The sequence below is a fragment of the Pristis pectinata genome, chromosome 3 (assembly GCF_009764475.1).
Source record: "Pristis pectinata isolate sPriPec2 chromosome 3, sPriPec2.1.pri, whole genome shotgun sequence".
NCBI lineage: Eukaryota > Metazoa > Chordata > Chondrichthyes > Rhinopristiformes > Pristidae > Pristis > Pristis pectinata.
This window is the reverse complement of record NC_067407.1, coordinates 38,886,834-38,909,648: the sequence shown is the minus strand read 5'-3', so window position 1 is coordinate 38,909,648 and position 22,815 is coordinate 38,886,834. Positions and strand designations below refer to the sequence as shown.

The following is a 22,815-nucleotide window of genomic DNA, read 5'->3' as shown; positions in this document are numbered from 1 at the left end:
GGCTAGTTGTTTTACACAGAGTGGTAGTTGCCTGGAATGCACTGCCAGGGGAGGTGCTGGAAGCAGATATGATAGCAATGTTTAAGAGGCATTTAGATAGACACATGAACAGGCAGGGAATGGAGGGATATAGACCATGACCAGGTAGCTGGGATTAAAGTACTATGGCAATATGGTCAGTACAGACATCGTGGGCCGAAGGGCCTGTTCCTGTGCTGTATGTTCTGTGATAACACAATGATGATAAAGAGGCAGAGAATAAAGTGTGACTGTAATCCAGAAAGAAATATAAGAACAGAAGTGAGACTTTTTAATGTTCATGATCTGAGGGATCTAGGCATCTTCATTCAAAAAGTCAGCAGCAGGTACAGCAAGTAATTAGGAAGGGAAATAGACTGTTATTGCTAGGGATATGGAAAGCGTTAGGAACTCTTGCTGCAACTGGATAAGGCTTTGGCAAGACCACAGCCGGAATAGTGCATGCAGTCTTGATCTCTTTATTTAAAGGAGAATATACTTATCTAGATTGATTCCCGGGATAAGAGACATGTCTCACAAAGATTGATTGAACAGAATGAACTTATTATCTATAAGAGGGCTTGACCAGGCGGTTACTATAAGAATGCCTCCCATGGTGGCAAATCTAGAACTTATGTACATATATTCTTTGCACACTTTATGTATTACTTACACCAGGCCAGCATTGTAAATACAGGTTTCTATTAGTTCCATTCTATATTAAATTCCTAAGAAATGTCAAAGAGTAACAAAAGAATATTCCCACAACATACTTCCTTATCATTGACTCCCTACCTCTATAATAGCAAGGTCAGGCTTGGGAAGTTGTCATGCTGATGCTAATCGAGAATTGTAAGGAGCTGCCCTGATTTCTTCATCCTGTAGCAGTTCAAGATTTCTGGCTTATTCAGAACTGGAAACAAATTTAAAAAGCGGCTGCTAGAACACAGTGGGCCAAATAGGAACTTGCTGGTTGATGAGGAGGAAGATATTGAGCATAATGCCCTTTTAATGCCAGGATTACCGAGACTCCATTATGCTGTGATCACTCTTAGCACTGCACTCCCCCATATTATTGCTGCATCTCTCTTGTATCACTTGGCTGGAGAGTACTTTTGTGCAGATTGTTGATCCACTGGAAGGCCAAAATTATTGGTTTTTTCATGTTACTGAAGGCAACAGACATCTTGGCATCCAGAATGTGCACAATCACAGTGAAAGCTTGCATGGATTTATTTGACTTCCACTCTTAGTCTTCCATGGGCATGCTACTTTATTCACGTAAAATCCAAAATTGCAGATCCATGTGACATCAATGCATGATAAGGTGGACTCCTCCACTCTTTTTGCTATCATTGCCAAAGTGTTTGGAAAACTTGTCAGTGTATCAGACGCTTTCCTTAGTGATTGTCTTTTATATCCATGGCACCCGAAGATGTCTCTAGGTGATGCCGAAGGACCAAATTTTCATTAGAAAAATTCAACACGTGGAGTGCATTTTGAATGCAACCAAGAAAGAACTTCTATCTCACTATGCCATCCTATCTAGGATTTATTGCAATGCAAATTTATAAATAAAATAACAGATTTAGTAGCAAAGCACAAGAATTCATTTTATGGATGATCTTCAAAAGAAAACAGTTATAATTGTTTAATATTTGGCAGTGCAATTCAGCTAATATAGAATCAATGAATGATGCCCCACTATCCATGTTTTTCTCAAATGCATATGTGAATTGCCCTGCAGTACCCTCAACCATTACTGAGAGTAATTTCTGAATATGTCAGTAGATATTTTTCATACTTGTGATCATGTTCGCATTCTCAGGGTCCTAAGTGACACCATTCGTCATTGACTTTTTATGTGGAACTTCAATTATAAGCAATGGCTTCTTCAAGTCTTCTCATAAAAATTCTGCAACATGAAGCAGTATGATCTGGGTCCATGCAATTCCCAAGCAACGTGTTCCAGATTCTAAAACAACCACAACATAATGCTAAATTGAGGTCTGGAACTTCATCACAGGTAAAAAATAAAATAAATTCCACAGACCAATATCACCATAAAATTTAGGGCAAATGCGTTTTGGTTTAATTACTGCTCCATCAGTTGGTTCTCACTCATAAATAAAATGATGGAAAGTGTCATTTGCTACATTAGCATGTGACACTGACCAATAACCTGTTCACCACTGCTCACTTTAGGCAGCATCAAGGCCACTTAGCTTCAGACCTTGTATATATCCTTAGTCCAAATAAGGACAAAAGGTCTGAATTCCACAGGTAAGGGTGAATGACTACCCTTGATATCAATGTAGCATTTGACAGAATATGTCATCAAGGAACTCTATTAAACTTGAAGGTATTGAAAATCCAGGGGGAAATTTTCTATTGGCTGGAATCATTTCAAAATCATTTGTAGCCCAGTCATCTTGGTCCCAGAGCATTAATCTGGTATGTCAAGGTTGTTCCAGGTCCAACTACCTTTTAACTGCTTCATCAATGGCCTTACCCCTTCCTTTCACAATCCCACTACCACCATTTCAGAATTGGGTGTGTGTGTTCATAATTGCAATGCTCAGTTTTTGTTTTCTAAGGTAATGAAGCAATTAGTATCAATATTCATCAAGACAGGAGAGCATTCAGCAAAGGCTGATAATTAGCTATTATCATTCACATCACGCAATGTCACATAACTGCTAGCTACTGACCATCCATATCCTTTGTTTGGGAGAGGAGCGAGAGTAATGTAAGCTCTATTGATAGACTCTTAACTGGACAGGCAACACATACTCTGACTACAAGAGCAGGTCAAAGGTTGGGAATTCTGCATTGAGTGATCATTTTGTTTCATTCAAAAGCCTTTCCATCATCTTTACACAAGGCACAAGTTGAATATTGTGCACTCTTCAGGATCAGTGTACTTCCAATTGTACAAGGCAACCTAAAACATTCACTCCCTCTATATTCAACACATTGTCGCTGCATTGCAATAACTCGCCGAGACTTCTTCAACAGCATCTCCTAGCCTAATGACCACTTGGAAGAATAAGATAAACAGGTGCACAGGAATCCATCACCTTCACATTTCCTTCCAAGTCATACACAATCCTGACTTGGAAATACATTATCAGACTTCCAGCACTGCTGAATCAAAATTCTGGAACTTCCTATCCAGCAGACTGTGGGAGCATCTAAACCACATCCACTAGATAGGGAGTTTTAGAATTCTGATTGCTACAAATCCATATATTGTGCATGATTTAATCATGTTTACTCTTTCATGTGATGTATTGATAATCCTACCTTATAATGATATTTATTTACCTTTCAAATGAAATAAAAGTAATGTGAAAGTATAGGAATTTCATGTACATCATCCATTATTGTATATTAGCTGAATGATCGTGAATCATATCCTAAGGGTACACAAACTAATTGGCTTATTAAGGGCCATGGGTGGACCTTTAGTAGAATAGGGGCAACAACTGCACTATGTTATTGATTGAGATTTTATGTCAGACTTTTCCTAAATGTCAAAAGATCATTGATACAAAGTTTTCATAGATTATCATAATAGTACCTATTATTAAAAAAAGTCTTATTTGAATAATTATAATTGTGGAGATGTGAATATGATTAATTATTATTACTAGGTTGCAGCAATAATTGTGATTCACTTTGATTTTAAGCAAGTGATCATTTAAAAAGGCGCTGCATGAAATCTCTTCTCAGAGGACTGGTTCTGAAGAGTCTTAAAATGCAATCATTTGCTAATATCTTTTTAATGCAGATTGGGAGTTGTAAAAATGTGACTGTTATGTCTTTACGGACAAACAAACTGGAGCGATTGCCTGAAGAGATTGGACAGATGCAAAAACTGAAAGTGTTAAATTTAAGTGATAACAGGTAATACAAACTTTTGACCTTGTAGAATGTATAAAATACATATGTGTTAGTACTCTGCTGTATCACATGTAGTGTTTCTAAATCACAGATGAGTGTACACTTAGACAGCAACTTTAAAGGATATGTTGCTGGGACATAAAAAGAGTTCATTCTCATTGTATTCTCATGCTATTTTTGTATTCTCATCATTATTTTAAATATTATTGGCACAATTATGGATAAGGTTATATTCAGCATATTTCTTTCCCCTGGTGAAAATTTGTGGTTCTGGAGCAGAACCTAATGCAATACACATTTAAAATTAAAGTGAATAAAGGACATGTGTGTTTCAGTTGGCAGAATGCATATCCTCAGTTTCTTAGACTGTGAATTCTTATTTCAGTTGTTTTGCAATGCAAAGTAATTAGTAATGAAACAACATTCCAGGCCTCCAAAAACTGCCCACTCAAATGATGTGGAAACATGTGAGAGAGATTAATAAAAGGGAACCATTTATGAGATACCATGTATTATGGAATCAACATTCAGTCTCATAAAAGTCAAAATGCTCTCTTAATCCTATTCTACAACATTGGCAAACTGCATCACCATATAAAAGTAAAGAAGAATTGTGATTGGCTTATTTTCACAGATATCAAGTCAAGAGCAGTAAAGACAACCGCCTGGGGCCATTGTTCTATTATGTTGAAACTTAAGAATTTGATATGCATGACCCTGAATTGTGTTAGTAGTATGGTGACAATGCTGTATCCGGACACGTTATGGCCTGGCTTCATTTGAATCTCTGGGTAAGGTTCATTGAGGCCTGCCAATTTTAGAGCACATAGTAATGTGTATTGTGTCAATGAACACAGTGAATCAAAAAACGAAGACACTTGTTAGAAAATCTTTGCTACTAGCCATGAAGGTTCCTTCTACATTGGGATCTATGGGGCAGAAAATTTGGAATAGGTGGGAAGCATCTTGGTCATGAGAAGCAGAAGGCCTGAAGAAAATCAGTAGCAAAGAAGTTGAAGGATATGCCTCAAGCAAGGCATGCAATGATGACAATGTTGGCAAGTTGTTTCTGGGAAGAGTTATAGTGGGAAAGTATGATAATCCCCAAAATATTCCAGCATAAAAATTATCTGAGAAACAAGGTTGTAATGAATCCTTCAAAAAGTACCTCTTGGCGAGTTTACATTCAATCCTCCTTTCCTCTAACATCATTATATATTCTATTATACAGTATATGAGTCTAAATACACTGAACAGCGTAACAGCAGAAGATACAAAGTATATCACAATGTTAATACTGCCTCATTTAAATGCAACAACATATTTTGTGTCTGATGCTCCCGAAAGGCAGATATGTAATTGGGAGCTGATTTGGGTAGGAAGTTATGTGAATTTATGTCAAAAAATAGGTAATATTCATATGGGAGATTTGTTACTGTTTGTTCCTGCTTATGTGTAAGTAGAAATCGAAAATTAGGAATTAAGCACAAAATCCTCCATCATAAGGCACAGCAGAGATTCAGTGCTTTGTGAATGGAATATTCTGCCCACAACCTACTGTCTGAATTCATGACATAAGATAGGGGAAGTACTTCAATTTCAAGCCTAACAATTTCTGTGAACCAACGATTGTCACTGATGTTTCAGTGATTATGACGTACAAGAAATTTCCAAAAGAGTATGGCACAATAGCAACTAATACATGATGTGACTTAGAACATTGGTATTGTAAACTAACGTCTAAGTTAGAATGTGGCACTGTTGCTCCCAGAAGTTATTATAGGGTCAAGTTATATGGTAAATAAACGCTAGCTGCAAAATAACTCTAAAGTTAGCACAAATTAAACACCATTCTCTCATGCCAGTCAAAAGAAAAATGGAAGATAGCCTTTGGGTTATCACGGATTTAATAGGTGGGTTGTGAATATGTTAGTGCATTTTTAAGATTTGGGAACATTTACACATTAAGGCTAATGAACAGTGCAACAATCAACACAGGAGATTTATGCAGATATAAAGATTGGAGTCATTTGGAAAAGTAATTGGTGAATTCAAGGTATTTCTAGAAGCCTCTGAGTTTAGTATGTTTGTTTTTATTGGTAAAACTTGATTCATGGTTAGTATTATTAATAATAATACTAGTTGATCTGCACCAGTTTGAAAAGTGGCGAATTCCTTGGTTAAGAGTGCTTATATCTGCAACCTGGATTAACATCTGCAACCTGGATTATATGTATATTGTTCATCAGAAACATGGTGAATTCATTAATCCACCTCAATTTAATTTGAATAACCTAATCACAAGGTGATCTTTTTTTAAAGTCAATATAAATGTTCAGTTAGCTGACCTCAAAATTAGCTTCTGCATTCATCAATTAGGAAGGCAAGTTCAGCGATAGTTCCTGCTCCTGATCAATTTACAGAACCTTTGTTTGTAGAAATCAGTAAAGAGATGATTACATAGGTACAAAAATTCTATTGACCATTAAACCACAGGCAACATTGTTGATGCATTTACTTGAAAAATAGCCACTTAAGAGATGAACTAGACCATTCCCTGTCTTGTACCTATATTGGGAGGGGATTGGGGGATGGAAGAAAAATGCCATGGCTATGGATTATCCTAGATTTTAATGGGAGAAAAACATTATTGTTTACATCACATTGAAAACATTAAGGAGCAATGTTTTAGTTTTACTTATCCATTTTTTTCACTGGCTTTTGGTGGTGTATGACTTCACTCATGCTGACAAAACCTTTTGAGTGTATGGTTGAAGAGTCTGTAGGTACTGATGTTAAAGTAGGCATAGGTGTTACAGAAATGAGCTTTTGACATTTGTTGGAAAAGTCATTAACCTGAGAGAATTCACTTCATTACAATTGGGACTGATATATAGGTTACAAAAATGAGAAAGTTCATTGAAATTTTAAAAAAATATTTCATGTATGGCCAACTTCATTAAGTTTAATATTAAAATGTAGTAGAATAATTTACACCTTTAAAGTAAACTCCACTTTTATTTTGTGCTCTTTCCTTGGGAAGAAGAGATGTTTGATCCTTTTTGTGTAGCACTATCTTATAGTTGCCAGCCTCCTCCGTTCTTTTCATTTGGGAGGGAATGCAGATACTCCTCCATATCCTCTACTGTTTTTAATCACGACACAGGCAACAAGACCTGGATTTCTCTTTGAGGCAGATGGCCTATCAGTTGCATCACTGGAGGGGAGCCTCTTAAGTGAATGAGGTGAGAATCGCACAAAACACCTTAAAGATTAGGTTAGTCACCATCACAGCAAACTCATAATCAGAGCAGGTTACCCAGCAGTGATAATGCCAGAGTGTTAAACTCTTGAATAGGAGGCCTGCTTTCAAATTTGGTCTCCACTGAGACAAATAGACAGTTTTTCAACTGTCTTGGTTAGATTGTCTATGCAAGAGGAAAATGGTTAGAGGTCTTTCACAGTATTAGTCACACATGCCTTTTTTGGCTCTTTAACAGTGTGTTGGAGTTGCCCATGGGTTAGGTCATTTTCTTCTCACTGTGGAGAATTGCATGGATATAGTTGTCAATCTGTGAATATTGGAGAAACTAGGGTGTAATTAAGCATGGGGAGCCTAATAATAATGGTGTGACATTTGAATGTCTAAGTCATTATCTCAAGTTGATTTGAATATACTTTTTTAGAATATCAGTTGAAAATAATTTATTTGAGAGCACAGAAACTATTTTATTTTACAGTCAAAATACTATGTACCTTGCATTTTGTAAAAACAATTCTAAAATATCTACATAATTTGGCACTTGTTTTGGAAATATGTTTTTTTAAAAACCAATATCTACATAGGCAAATCAAAGAAAACATTGTTTATTTAGCATTTTTGCACTAGTATCTTGTAAGAAATGATTTGCAAACCATCAGAGCTTGTAACAAGTAAAATCATAAAGGTAAACAATGACTTCTGTCTGCAGAGAACTCTGGTCTATAAAATTATTGTTTTTTATGTTCTTAGGTTGAAGAATTTGCCATTCAGTTTTACTAAACTTAAAGAACTGGCAGCGTTGTGGCTATCTGATAACCAGGTAATGAAGCACAAATAATGTGGAAGAAAAATGATAATGAATAGCTTTTTAAGATAAATTATGTTTACTTTGGCATCTGACTGTAGGGGAAATCCTTTTGCAATCTTCTCTGCTTGCTTGAGGTTACAGCAGGTGGAATAAGTAGGAAGAATTTTACTTATCCCCTTTTCCACAATTGTCCATGTTCAGGTACAATCATTATCATAAATTTCTCATTGTCCTGAGCTGGTAAAAGTAGTGATTTTTTTTTGCTTATTTTTTTAATTGAAAGTCTCAGAGCATTGGGCATCACTAGGCTGGAAAACTTGTTGCTGCATGGGGGAGGAAGATCAAGATCTGTCCTGTTACAAGGTAGGAGGAATTAAAGGGGAAAGGAAGTGAGTGAATAGAGGGAGAGTAGAAATGTGTGTGCAAGGATTAGAAGACAAAGTTGGGGAAAAAGATAAAGGGAAAATGAGCAAAGGGCAAGGAAAGTGGGAATGAAGGGAAATAGGAGAGGGACACAACGTAAAGGAAAGGAAGTGGAAGAACATAGGGCAAAAGGGAGCATGCAGAAGTCACAATAAGGGAAAGTGGATAGGGAAGGGGGAATTGAAGGCAGTGCAGGGATAGAATGATTGTGATTGAAAGTGGGATAAGTAAGTTTAACAGAAGGGAAAATCAATGGCAGGGAAGGGAAATCTAAAAGGATGGCAGTTAAGGAAAGGTGGAATTGGATGAAGGGCAAATGAGAAGAGGACAGAACTTGGGAGCAATAATGGAGGATAAGAGTGGAGGAGCTGGCTAGTAAGCATTATTCCATGGAGGAAGGCCACACCAACATTAGTAGAGAAAGAATGGAGCCAGAGAATTGATGTGAGGTGGCACAGAGTGCTCAGATGAACTCTGGGCAACAAAGAGTAGCAACTTGATTAGGAAGAGTAGAAAAAGGATTCCAGCAGAATAGGTGAAGGAAAGAAGAATTCTAGATTGAGCTGGTAGGACAGAGGGACAGGCATGTTAGTATGAACTGTTGTATTTCTGAAAGGGCATGATTTTAATGACTTACCATAAGGTCTATATAAGGTAGAATGTCTTTGTGAACTGAGGAAGTGGGAATCAGTTGTGCGAGAATTTCTGTTTAATGCTAAAAAGACAAATGAACTGTGAAATATCAGTGTATCTAGGCTTAAATGAATATTCATTGAGACTGTATTTGATGGTGTAAACATTCAGCTTTTTTTTCTGGGAACTGTCTGAAATACGGCTTTTTGCTGAAGGTTGATCTTAACTTCCTGCAGCAGCAGCAGAAAATGGGAAGTGGCAGATTATCAACCTATTGTAATCACCCCTTATTTTCTCAATTTCTGCCAGTGCTAAGAGTTGAACAATTTTTATTAATGAAAAATTCAAAAGGGACAGCCCCATTGATCCTGCTTCATAACAAGACGGTTTAATTTCAGTACTCCGCCATCACTATCCCCTGCCATGGCTCAAATGTCTAAACTGCTCATCACAATTCAGTTTCTGTGAGGATACCTTAAATGGCTATTCTAAACAATCACCTACTTGAGTATAGCACCTATTGATGATCATCTAGGTAGCTAAATTGCTTGAAAAGTACATAGAACATAGAACAGGTGCTTCGACCCACAATGATTTGCCGAACTAATTAAGCTGATAATGCTTAATTACACTAATCCCTTCTGCCTGCACATGGTCCATATCCCTCTCTACATATTCATGTGCCTGTTTAAGAGCCTCTTAAATGCCTCTATCGTATCTGCCTCCACCACCCCCCCTGGCAGCGCATTCCAGGCACCCACCACTTTCTGTGTAAGATACTTGCCCCACAGATCTCCTTTGAACTTTCCTCCTCTCACCTTAAATGCATGCCCTCTGGGAAAAAGATACCAACTGTCTACCCTATCTCTGCCTCTCATAATTTAATAAACTTCCATCTGGTCTCCCCTTAGCCTCCGCCGCTCCTGGTAAATACAGGCAGCATCCTGGTAGACCTCTTCTGCACCCTCTCCAAAGCTTCCACATCTTTCCTGTAATGGGGCAACCAGTATTGAATGTAATACTCCAGAAGCAGCCTAACCAAAGTTTTATAAAGCTGCATCAGAACTTCGTGACTCTTGAGCTCAATGCCTCGACTAATAAAAGCAAGCATGCTGTATGCCACCTTTATCACTCTGTCATCTTGTGTAGCCACTTTCAGGGAGCAATGAACTTGGACCCCGATATCCCTCTGTGCATCAACACTGTTAAGTAACCTAGTAAAGTTAGCAAAAGGTCCCTTTTTATGTATTGTAGGAGCATCAGACATTGATTCCTGATTTGTCTTGTTGGTTCCCATAAAACAAACTCAATGAAGCCTAAGTTCTACCACATAATAGAACATTATGTCTGAAATGTAATTGTCTTTGCAGTGCCCCTAACAGTTTGTGTGCTTTTGCAGTAGGCTCTTGAAACTAGTTATAAACCTTCAACGGTTTGGTTACTGAAATAACCACAGCCTTCTCCTACTCAGTCTTGAGCTTCCAGCTGCAAGGTTTTCAGATGCAAAAAAATTCATTATGCAACAATTATTAAGTAATACCAGCAATACGCCCATTTGCTATGAGCTCTGGGTCTACAATTTATTGCTTCATTTAAAAAGCTTTACCCTGCACATACCTTTGCTCAATTAAAAAACATGGAAAATTCCCCTGTATCAGATGATTGGTGAAGAACACTCCAAGAGGAGCAATACACAGAGTATCCCTTGTGTTCTGATCTGGAAATGGCAGGAGAAACTGCGTCTAGTAGTGGCATCCTGTTCAGAGTATAAGATGTTGTGGATTTATTTAATCATCCTTTATCCAAAGTGATTGGCCAATATTTCCTCTTCCTTTCTAATCTGCACATAAATCTGTGCATTTCTTCATTAGATTGTTGCAAAAATATAAAAATTTTGCACTGTCATAAGAAGAACATTCCTGAATATCTTGTGACAGTCTGCCACCAGTTTCACAGGCAGAACAGAGTTATAAATTGTAAATCTGAGAAGTACACAATGATTAATGTAAAACAATACATTTTTAATTAAAGAAAGGGAAGATAAATTATATTACTAGATTTGAGTAATTGGTTTGTTTCATATTTTAAGTTAGATTTTTTTTAAATTTTGCAATACAATTAACCACAGGAGATAGAGGAAAGTTTGTTTAATGCATTTCGACCAATGTTTTTAAGGTTTACCGAATGACTGCACAATATTAATTCTGTGCCTTAAGGACTGCCCAAAATGCTTTACAGTTAATTAATTACTTTTGAAGGCAATATAATTTTATTGGCAAATACAGCAGGTGCAGATTAAATAATAAATGACGGCAAGTGAATTCTCTCTTTCACTTCAACATGAAAGATACTTTACATCCATCTGTATGGGGAAGTGTGGCCTCCTTTTAATGTCAAGGGACAACAACATGGAACAGTACCGCAGTGGTAGTGTAGACTATGTGCTCAGTGCTTGGTATGGGCATTTTCTGGTTTAAGGGCTGAGATTGCTACTACTGAACCAAGCAGGCTATTGTGATTAAAAATAATATTTTTACTGCTGATGTCTATTTTTCTTATTAAAGATAACAGCCAGAGTTTCAGTGATGACTTCGCATTAGTTAGAATTTGATTAAAGAATGTTCTTATTTCTTACCCTTTTTTCAAAATATATTTAGTTTTATTTTGTTGCTTATGCACAATTATTTTTAAAACTTCATATACTATCATCACTACTGTTTATCAATGTTATTTCTTAAAATTTTCTTTTTGATTAAGGAAAGTTAATTTAATATAAGCAAAGTTACTAGGAGTCAGTAAGCAGCAACCGCCATAAGGTCTTTCATCCACATTATTCTTACAAATTAATCACCTTGCTCAAAACCAGGATTTGCCCCTTTGGAGTGGAGGGTTGCCATCATCGTTCCAAAATGTAATAATGATAAGATGAATAAACAAGAAAATTATAAGCCTTTTATTCAAATGTTGGTTGTGTGGAAATTACTAAAATTTGTTATTATAGACTATGTCTTGAACATTTGGCCATACAGGTGACCCCTGCGTTACAAATGGGTTGTGTTGTGAGAAAACTGTCCATATTGTGATTTTCCATCATGCAAAATCCTATTTCCTATTGAATCCCATGTTATAAGTGGAGATGTGTTCCTACGGGATGTTTTTCTCTCAACAATAATGATGAGTACTGCAGCTGCTGGTTCTTAGTGGTGGTGGAAAGGGGGGACAATTTAGAGATTTGCTTTGGAAACTGACTCTCTTGACTGGCCAGCAGCTGTGTTTGGAGACACAAGCAACTCCAAATGCTTATCACCTTTCAGCCTCCAGTTTGAATGGAGACATATACTTTTAAAAGTATATCAAATATAGGTAAGATAGTTTAATGATATAATTTGCAACAAATAACGGTGATTGTTTAGGTTTACAACTTGCACTTAAACTTGCTGGCCCTGTTTCAGACAACTTGAGGGTAAATAATATAGAAAACTCCTGGGACAAAATAACTGCTGGACAGCAAAATGAACCTACTGCATTAATAAAGACACCACATTATCTGTGCATGTGTCAAGAAATGCAAGTTTAAAAAAAACTAAGAATAGTTTTTTTATGGTTTCTTTCACATTTTGTGGTTAATTATTTAATTTGCTCTTTAAGTTTTATTCCGTATCTCAGATTTTTGGGTAGTGATTTGTAAATTCTGTAAGGGTGAATTCCCGTAACTGGAACACCATAGCGTGAGTACTTGAGCTGATTAAAGACAACTGGTTAAGTCATGTCTAATGAATCAAATAATATTTTTTTGAGGAGGTAACTATCATGATAGCGATGGGATTATTGATGAATATTATTTTTATGGATTAACAGAAAGCATTCAACAAGGATCCACACAGGAGACTTTTAACATGACCAGTGGTATACCCAGGGATCTGTGCTGGGCTGCTACAATTCAATTCTTATTTATAAGTGACTTGGATGAAAGAATAGAAGGCTGTTTATCCAGGTTTGCTAATGCTATAAAGATAGGACGTTAAATAAATTGAGGAAGATGTATACAGGGAAATTGATAGATTATGTAAGTCGACAAACTGTGGTAGATGAAGTTCAATGTGGAGAAGTGTGAGGTCATCCATTTTAGATCTAACAATGGTAGATTGGAATATTTCTCAATTACAAATAGTTAGGAATTATTGGTGAGCAGAGGAAATTAGGGGTCCAAATGCAGAAATCACCAAACCTGTGGATAGGTGCTACCTATAATTTAAAATACTAATGCCATGTTAACCTTTATGTCAAGAGTACTGGATTACAAAAGGGTGGAAATTATTTGATGGTCGTTCAGAACTCTGCTTAGGTGCCATCTAGAGTACTGTTTTAAACTCTAATCTCTAAACCAACTATATGAAGGATATATTGAGCTTGAAGGGTGCAGTTTAAATTCACCGGGAATAATAGGTTTAAATTATGAGGACAGGCTGCTTAGAATTTTGGAAAAGGTTGATCTAGCTGTAATGTTTAAAAATAATAAAAGATTGAAGAAATTTGTGAACATCAATAATTGTACATCCTATTTTATTTTGCATTCTATTGGCAGGAAAATAAAATCATGCAGAGTGTATAATGGCTAACACAAGGGGACATAATCTTAAGGTGATTGGAGGAAGATATTAGGGGGATGTCAGGGGTAAATTCTTTACACAGGGAGTGGTGTGTGCGTGGAATGCACTGCCAGCAAAGGTTATGGGGGCAGATACATTAGGGACATTTAAGAGACTCTTATATAGACATGAATGATGGAGAAATGGGGGGGGGGGGGCTATGTGGGAGGGAAGTGTTAGATAGATCTTAGAGCAGGATAAAATGTTAGCACGATATTGTGGGCCGAAGGGCTTGTAATGTGCTGTTATGTTCTATGTATAATGGGTATTTGGTGCCCCTGCTGAAGTTGATTTCCTCCCTATGGATAACTGTGATTTGTATTAAAAAAAATTACATCTGCATGTTACCCCTGCAAATAAAATACAGCAAAGTAATTTCTGACTTTAAAAATATATACTAATTAATCTTTCTTTTATAGATGAATATTATGCAGACTTTGAATTAATTGTAATATTTTCCGTGTTGTACCATTTGTAGTATGTCTTATGATCACAAAACAAGGTAATAAAACACTTAAGTCTAAAATGGATTTGACCAGCGATGCTTGTTGAAATCCAGTCACCAGATATTACTAAGTTGATATATTGGTTGGGATTCTTATGAGGTGCAACACTTACAGGGAGTGCTGCAGGTCACTGGTGCACAGCCCTTCTATCTGATTGGCTCATTTTCCATTTCTTTAGTTAGCTAATGCGGCTTCTGGAGTGCTCCTGTGCAGCATTCCGTGGCTCCTTCTCTTCAACAAAAATATCTGATATGAGAACCATCCCTTGTGTATCTTCCTTTATGGTACAACTTATCCTTAATATCAGAAGCATTCTTGCATCACCCCTACTCCCAATAAATCTCCTTCACAAGTTGAGGTGTTGGAGAAATGCTGCCCTCGGGCTGTGGTAAAGGTCAGTCATTGTTCAGTAGACTGAACTCATTGTTGAACGCTTGTGTGTGTAGGTGTAAATGGGTGCCATAAGGTCCAATTTTGGGAATCAACACCACACACAAAATTGCATTGGGGCACTTTTCAGATGTCCTTGGATGTTATCTTCAATCCCTTGTGAGGTTACTTAAAATTTGATGCTGCATATAGTTGAGCTGCCTGTGGAGGTGCTGGCAACTAACCTACACCCTTTAGATGATACTCTAAACCTACTTTTGATCTTGGTGGTCTAGCCGGTCATGTCACCACAACTGTGAATGTATAAATTTCAACCTAAGCACTGCAATTCAGGAGCCTTAAAGGCTGGAATAGAAATGGACATTTAAATAGAATAAAGACTCATAGGGTAAATTGAACCATGGCCAAAATGTTGCAATAGTAATGAGCAAAGTTATGGGTGTTTTACATGAAATAGCCAGCAATGTCAGAACTTCTGTGCGTGTACAGCTTAACATGGAAATCCTGAAGTTCCTGGATGGTATGTTGCCTCCCCGGTGCCAGGGTCAGGGACGACTCGGATCGGGTCTACAATATTCTGAAGGGGGAGGGTGAATGGCCAGAGGTTGTGGCACATATTGGTACCAATGTCATAGGTAGGAAAAGAGATGAGGTCCTGAAGAGGGAATATAGGGAGTTAGGTAGGAAGCTGAAAAGAAGGACCTCAAGGATAATAATCTCTGGATTGCTGCCTGTGCCACGTGCCAGTGAGGGGTAAGAATAGGATGATTTGGCAGATAAATGCATGGCTGAGAAATTGGTGCAGGGGGCAGAGTTTCAGATTTGTTGATCAATGGGATCTCTTCTGGGGAAGGTACGACCTGTACAAAAGGGTTGGGTTACACCTGAACTAGAGGGGGATCAATATTCTTGCGGGCATGTTTGCTAGAACTGTTGGGGAGGGTTTAAACTAGTTTGACAGGGGGATGGGAACCAGAGTGATAGGTCAGAGGTTGATTCATTTAGTGTACAAGTAGATGTAGCGTGTAGAAAGACTGTGAGGAAGGATAGGCAGTTGAAAGGGCAAAATTGCAGTCAGTTGGATGGGCTAAAGTGTGTCTACTTTAATGCGAGAAGTATCAGGAACAAGGCTGATTAACTTAGAGCATGGGTAAGTACGTGGAACTATGATGTGGTGGCCATTACAGAGACTTGTCTGTCACAAGGGCAGGAATGGCTGTTGGATATTCTGGGGTTTAGATGTTTCAAAAGGGACAGGGATGGAGGTAAAAGAGGGGGGGGAGTGGCTTTGCTGATCAGGGACAGTGTCACAGCTGTAGAAAGGGAGGACGTCCTGGAGGAATCATCCACTGAGTCAGTGTGGGTGGAAGTCAGAAACAGGAAGGGAGCGATCACTCTATTGGGAGTGTTCTACAGACCCCGCAATAGCAGCAGAGATGCTGAGGAGCAGATCGGGAGGCAGATTTTGGAGAAGTACAAAAATAACAGGGTTGTTGTCATGGGTCATTTCAACTTCCCTAATGTTTATTGGCACCTCCTTAGTGTAAAGGGGATTGATGGGGTCAAGTTTGTTAGGTGTGTCCAGGAAGGATTCCTGACACAGTATGTGGACAGGCCGACTAGAGGAGAGGCCATACTGGACCTGGTACTAGGCAATGAGCCTGATCAGGTTTCAGATCTCTCAGTGGGAGAGTATTTTGGAGATATTGACTATAACTCCTTGACCTTTACCGTAGCCTTGGCGAGGGATAAGAGCAGATGATAAGGGGAAGTATTTAACTGGGGGAGGGGGAATTATGATGCAATTAGGCAGGAACTTGGGAGCATAAATTGGGAACAGATGTTCTTGGGGAAGTGCACAGCAGAAATGTGGAGGTTGTTTAGGGAATACTTGCATGGGGTTCTGGATAGGTTTGTCCCATTGAGGCAGGATAAGGATGGTGGAGTGAAGGAACCGTAGTTGACAAGAGATGTAGAATATCTTGTCAAGAGGAAGAAAGAAGCTTACCTGAGGTTTAGAAAGCATGGATCAGCTCTGGAGAGCTACAAGGTAGCCAGGAGGGAGCTTAAGAATGGACTTAGGAGAGTTAGAAGGGGGCATGGGAAATCCTTGGTGAGTAGGATCAAGGAAAACCCCAAGCCATTTCTGCACATATGTGAAGAACACGAGGATGACTGGAGTGAGGGTAGTACCGATCAGGGATAAAAGAGGAAACGTGCCTGGAGTCAGAAGAGGTAGGTCCTTAATGAATACTTTGCTTCAGTATTCACCAGAGAGAGAGAGAGAGACCTTGATGTTTGTGAGGATGGTGTACAACAGGCTGATATGCTAGGACATGTCGACGTGAGGAAAAAGGATGTGCTGGAACTTTTGAAAAATATTAGGACAGATAAGTCACCAGGGCCGGGTGGGATATATTCAAGGTTATTACGGGAAGACAGGGAAGAGATTGCTGCGCCTTTAGCGACGATCCTTGCGTCCTCACTGGCCACAGGAGTAGTGCCAGATGATTGGAGGGTGGCAAATGTTGTTCCTTTGTTTAAGAAAGGGAGTAGGGATAACCCTGGGAGTTACAGACCAGTGAGTCTTACTTCAGTGGTGGGCAAATTACTGGAGAAGATTCTTAGAGACAGGATTTATGAGCATTTGGAGAAGCATGGGCTGATTAGGGACAGTCAGCATGGCTTTGTGAGGGGCAGGTCGTGCCTCACAAGCCTGATTGAATTCTTTGAGGATGTGACAAAGCTCAATGATGAAGATAGAGCAGTGGATGGGGTGTACATGGATTTTAGTAAGGCGTTTGATAAGGTTCGTCATGGAAGGCTTATTCAGAAAGTCAGGAGGCATGGGATCCAGGGAAACTTGGCTGTGTGAATTCAGAATTGGCTCGTCCATAGAAGACAGAGCATAGTTGTAGATGGAGCATAGTCTGCCTGGAGGTCGGTGACCAATGGTGTTCCGCAGGGATCTGTTCTCGGACCCCTGCTCTTTGTGATTTTTATAAATGACTTGGATGAGGATGTGGAAGGGTAGGTTAGTAAGTTTGCTGATGATACAAAGTTTGGTGGTGTTGTGGATAGTGTAGAAGGTTGCAGTAGATTACAACAGGATATTGATGGAATGCAGAGCTGGACTGTGAAGTGGCAGATGGAGTTCAACCGGGATAAGTGTGAAGTGATACACTCAGGAGATTGAATTTGAAGGCAGAATACAAGGTTAATGACAGGACTCTTAGCAGTGTGGAGGAACAGAGGGATCTTGGGGTCCACGTCCATAGATCCCTCAAGGTTGCCACGCAGGTCAATAGGGTTGTTAAGAAGGCGTATGGAGTGTTGGCCTTCATGAGTCGGGGTCTTGACTTCAAGAGCCACGAGGTGATGTTTCAGCTCTATAGAAGTCTGGTCAGACCACACTTGGAATACTGTGTTCAGTTTTGGTTGCCTTATTATAGGAAGGATGTGGATGCTTTAGAGAGGATGCAGAGGAGATTTACCAAGATGTTGCCTGGATTGGAGAGCATGTCTTATGAGGATAGGTTGAATGAACTAGGGCTTTTCTCTTTGGAGAGAAGGAGGATGAGAGGTGACTTGATAGAGGTGTACACGATAAGAGGCATAGATTGAGTGGACAGTTCAGAGAATTTTTCCCAGGGTGACAATGGCTAACACGAGGGGACATAATTTTAAGGTATAAGGGGAATGTCAGGGGTAAGTTTTTCTTTATACAGAGAGTGGTGGGTACGTGGAATGCACTGCCTGCAGAGGTTGTGGGGGCAGATACATTAGGGACATTTAAGACACTCTTAGATAGACACATGAATGATAGAAAAATAGGGGGCTATGTGGGAGGGAAGGGTTAGATAGATCTTAGAGCAGGATTAAATGTCGACACAACATTATGGGCCGAAGGGCCTGTACTGTGCTGTAGTGTTCTATGTTCTAATCATGATATATTGTGCCTTCGCAGGCTGCACTATTCACAACTTCCTCCATTGTAACTGAGAAGAATTCACTAGAATATATATGTATTTAAATTACTTCAAAACAACTTCCATTGTAAAACATACCGAAAGCCTTGCACTTAGTTACATGGATTTGAATAGTGTACTAAGCCATAATTAGTGCTTAGCAAATTATTTTTCCTAAAAATCTAATTTTATATACTGTAATTTCCGTGTATGAATATTGGAAAATATAGGGAATTTTTTTTCAGTTTAATTATGACATTTTGACTTTTAATTTAATTACAGTATGCCTATCCTCAAATTCACTTAGCCCTCTGTGTAATATTTTAAAAGCTTGATTAAAAATTGCTTCCTGGTATGCTTTGTGTGAGATTTCTTTGGTGATGGCTCAACCTGCTTGATGAGCTGAGCACCTTTTGACCTCTTGCCTGAGATTATCTTTTTGGAGAGCTTTTGGATGACTATGAGAAACACTGTTGTTTTACCAGTGACTGCAAATTCGGGCTGTTAGGTTACTCCTTACCAGCTAAATCCTTCAAAACAGTATTTTTTTATCCATAAATAAGCATGATTTAACTGACCATAATTCAATCCTGAATCATTCTTATAAGTATTATTCCTTCCTGAGTTAATTGCCAAAATTAAATGATATTCATTTTCCAGAGAAAAACTATAGATAATTACCTTTGTTATTGTCCTGTGATGCAGTAATTGTTCAAATAATACATTCAATGCATAATTTCCTTTCTGTTCTTATCCTTTTGTTTTAGTCCAAGGCTCTAATCCCTCTGCAAACAGAGTCTCATCCAGAAACAAAACAAAGAGTGCTGACAAACTATATGTTTCCTCAGCAGCCACGTAACGATGAAGGTGAGACTTTTCCCACACACAGGGCTGAGATCAGTGAAAGGTTTTCAGGTGATACCTTCTTTACCTGATTGTATTTCTTGTATGTGTAAGCTGGGTAATGAGCAAGTAATACATGGCAAGTTATTCTATTGTGATGTAAAAATATTTAATTTTAACTGGGCTAATCTTTCAAGGTTCAATATTTTTTGATGTTTCTGTCTTGCTTATAACCAAAACTGTGCTGTGTAGAAAAACTTTACATGTATATTTTCATCTCTATTATACAACAGTGCATTATTTCATAGCTCTTTTGCGATGTATACTGTCTGGTGTGAAACAAATACTGTGGATCAACTTAGAAAATATGTGCTGAATCAAATCGTATCAGCAAGGGTGCCAATAGTGTTCTTGCCATTGGCTAGAGAACCCAATGGCTGAGAAGGGTAAGAAAAAACCCTGTATTCCTAATATCCAGTAAGCCATTACAGATAACTAAAAAGGACAGAGTCAAGTCTTAATATAATGCCCTGCAAGAGAATGATTGGTGAACATTCACCCTCAAGGCTTGTACTAGAGGTTCAGTCATACTCCACACTTGCAGTTATCAGTCCAGACTCATTCCTTTGTTTATTGGTTTATCTGAGCATATGCAAGGAAGCTCTGAAATGGCTTAAAAATCTCAATTCATATGGTGATTATTATACCTTAAGCATACCTACACGTGATCTATATCATCCAATTCTGAGATAAGCATTTTCTTGAAAATGAACTACTTAATTATTACTTTGTGACCAACACAAGATGTATATCCCCTGCCATTGCTCAGTAGTAAATCATAGCACCACTTTGCTCAATCAATCAATGTCACCTCCTTTCCAAGGTCACTTGCACTCAGCAGACTTTTTATTAGTAGATGCATTTCCTCTGCTGACCATTTGTGTTCAACTTATCATTCTCCCTGTATTCCTCTTGAGGTAAATTGCCCAAGGAGGAATTGCCTTTTATCTCTTGAACATTCTGTATTCATTCCATATGCTGCCCATCCAGAGAGAACAGATCAATTAACTCTTCTCTATATCTGCACCTGTTTTGCCGTGGACATTACGACAAAGATAGCTGCAACCCTATAATTATCTTCAAGAGAAAATTCCAGTGGGATGTTGGTTACACTTTGTACGCTCATCAATTATGACTTATTTAATAGGGCAGTGTTATCTTTTCTGCTACAACATGCCTTATACCAACACCTCAGTGCCATAAAAATATCCTCTAAAAATACTCCCTACAAATGGTAGCTGTCATGAGCAGCAGAACCAATCTACAGAATACTGAGTTGTTAGGAAATCAGTGGCCATGATAAAAGTAAGCTGACAACATCAATTGAGAGGGACTGTGAAACTCTTTTTCAAGTTTGACTGCCAACAGAAATTCTCCTTCATCATACTTCTGCTTCACACAAACCATGACCTCAAACAGATCCAATCTCAGTGCAGACTGATGTCAAGCAAGATTGTGTCATTACTCCAACACTTTTTGCCACAATACTGCACTCAGCTCCAACAAGTTTCCTGCTGGAGTAGAGTTGATCTTCAGGACTAATGGGAAATTGTTCAACCCAGGTCACCTCCACTCCAGGACCAAGATCAGTCTGACCTCGATTACTGACCTGTGAATACAGAGAATCATTGTACATGCGCGCATTCACAGGCCAGGCAGAAATCATCTTTGATTCAACAAACAATGGTTCACAATCTACCTTCCACCACTATACAACAATGGCTTCCAATAATAAAGGTCTGCAGTGACACTTTGGAAAACATGACCGTTTCTCATATCTTGGGAGCTACCTCTCAGTGACAGGTGACATTGGTAATGGAATTAATCACTGCATCCAGTACTACCATCGTAACTGAGGAAAAGGGTGTTTGAAGATCAATACCTCAGATCTGGCACAGACCTCTCAGTTTGCAGAGCAGCAGTGATCACCTCCCTCCCCTATACTTCTAGATGTGAATATTTACAGAAAGCACCTCAAATCACCAGAGAGGTAAACCAATGTTGTCTCTGTAAAAGTACTGGTTAGATAAGTGAGCTAACGTCAGCATTCTCTCTCAGCCCGACATCGCATTCATTGAGGTTGTAAATACACTCAGTTTGTTCCAAAGGGCAGGCCATGTTGTTGACATACCTGATCCTTGACTCCCACAACATGCACTCTACTGCAGGGTGGGGTAAGAGAGAAAAAGGTGAACAGAGGAAATGACTCCAGGATGTTTTCAAAGTGTCCTTGAGAAAATGTAACATCCTTACTGATTTGTGGGAATTCCTATGCCATGAACATTCAGTATTGGAGAAGGACATTAAGAATGGCATTGAAAGTCTCCAGTCCTTTCATTGGGAGCACAGCGAAACTCAGCATAAACTGAGCCCCTCTTGCACCCACTTGTGTGAGGGTCTGTGGATCCCAAATTGGTCTCATCAGCTGCCTCAGAATTGACAGAACTGGAGAGGGATATAGTCATGGTTAATCCCAAAGGACCTCTGATTGGAGCATCACATAATAGCATTATAAACCAATTAACCACATCATCTACCTCATTTTTCTTGGACTGTCTGTTATGATGAGTGGCTGTTATTTTGATGGCAACACATATGTTGAATCGTCTGCAGAAGAATTAAATTCAAATAAGAAACTGATGGGGTTTGGTGATCAACATAAAATCCTCCTTGTAATTTTAGTAATTTGGTAAAGGCTTAATATATTCCAGATAAGAAACATTGCTAAAAAGAGGAAAATAGAATGTTTGTGGAAAAACTTTGTTCCACTATTTTGGCTGGTAAATAGCAGCAAAAGATGGGCTTCTTTCAAATCCATTCCTTTCAACAAACATACATGGTTTCCACTACCATGGATGTTTTCTAATTTATTTAATTTTTTGAGGTGGTTAAAAGTCAAAAACACAATTTTTCTAGCTCTTAATCTAATTTGTCTAACATTGCATTATTTTAATTTTGAATTATTTATTCCCTTCCACAAATTGGACGTGGTGGGAATGCAAAACAGATGGTTTCACATTGGTTGCCTATTATACACCACATTAGTTGTTCTGTTCCATTGACTTCAGTGTCTAACACAGTCTGCCAAAGTGATTTCACATGTTTAGTTCAGGTCCAATTTCAACCCTACAGTTTCCATTTCTCAACGAGAAAGGTACTTTATTTGTTTACAAAATGTCTTGCTCATTTCCATTCATATCGCCCAAATCTTGAAGTCAGTGATGACAAAGTAACAATGTTCACACTAACCTCAAAGAAAGCTGACCACAGAAACCTAGTAATCTTCATGGCATCAACTTTTTCCTATGCAGATATCTATCAGGCATCATTTCAAATGGATCTCTGACAT

General features: G+C 38.5%; 1 protein-coding gene across 12 annotated transcripts in view; it reads left to right on the top strand.

Moving 5' to 3' along the window:
- The window catches only part of lrrc7 (leucine rich repeat containing 7), a 417,500-nt gene that overhangs the window by 319,459 nt on the left and 75,226 nt on the right, over nucleotides 1-22,815 (top strand). For all 12 annotated transcript variants that reach the window (XM_052012823.1, XM_052012826.1, XM_052012824.1 and 9 more), the window contains 3 exons: nucleotides 3,812-3,927; nucleotides 7,937-8,006; nucleotides 19,331-19,430. In XM_052012823.1, coding sequence (XP_051868783.1) covers nucleotides 3,812-3,927; nucleotides 7,937-8,006; nucleotides 19,331-19,430 — 286 coding nt within the window. The remainder of the gene's footprint in view (nucleotides 1-3,811; nucleotides 3,928-7,936; nucleotides 8,007-19,330; nucleotides 19,431-22,815) is intronic.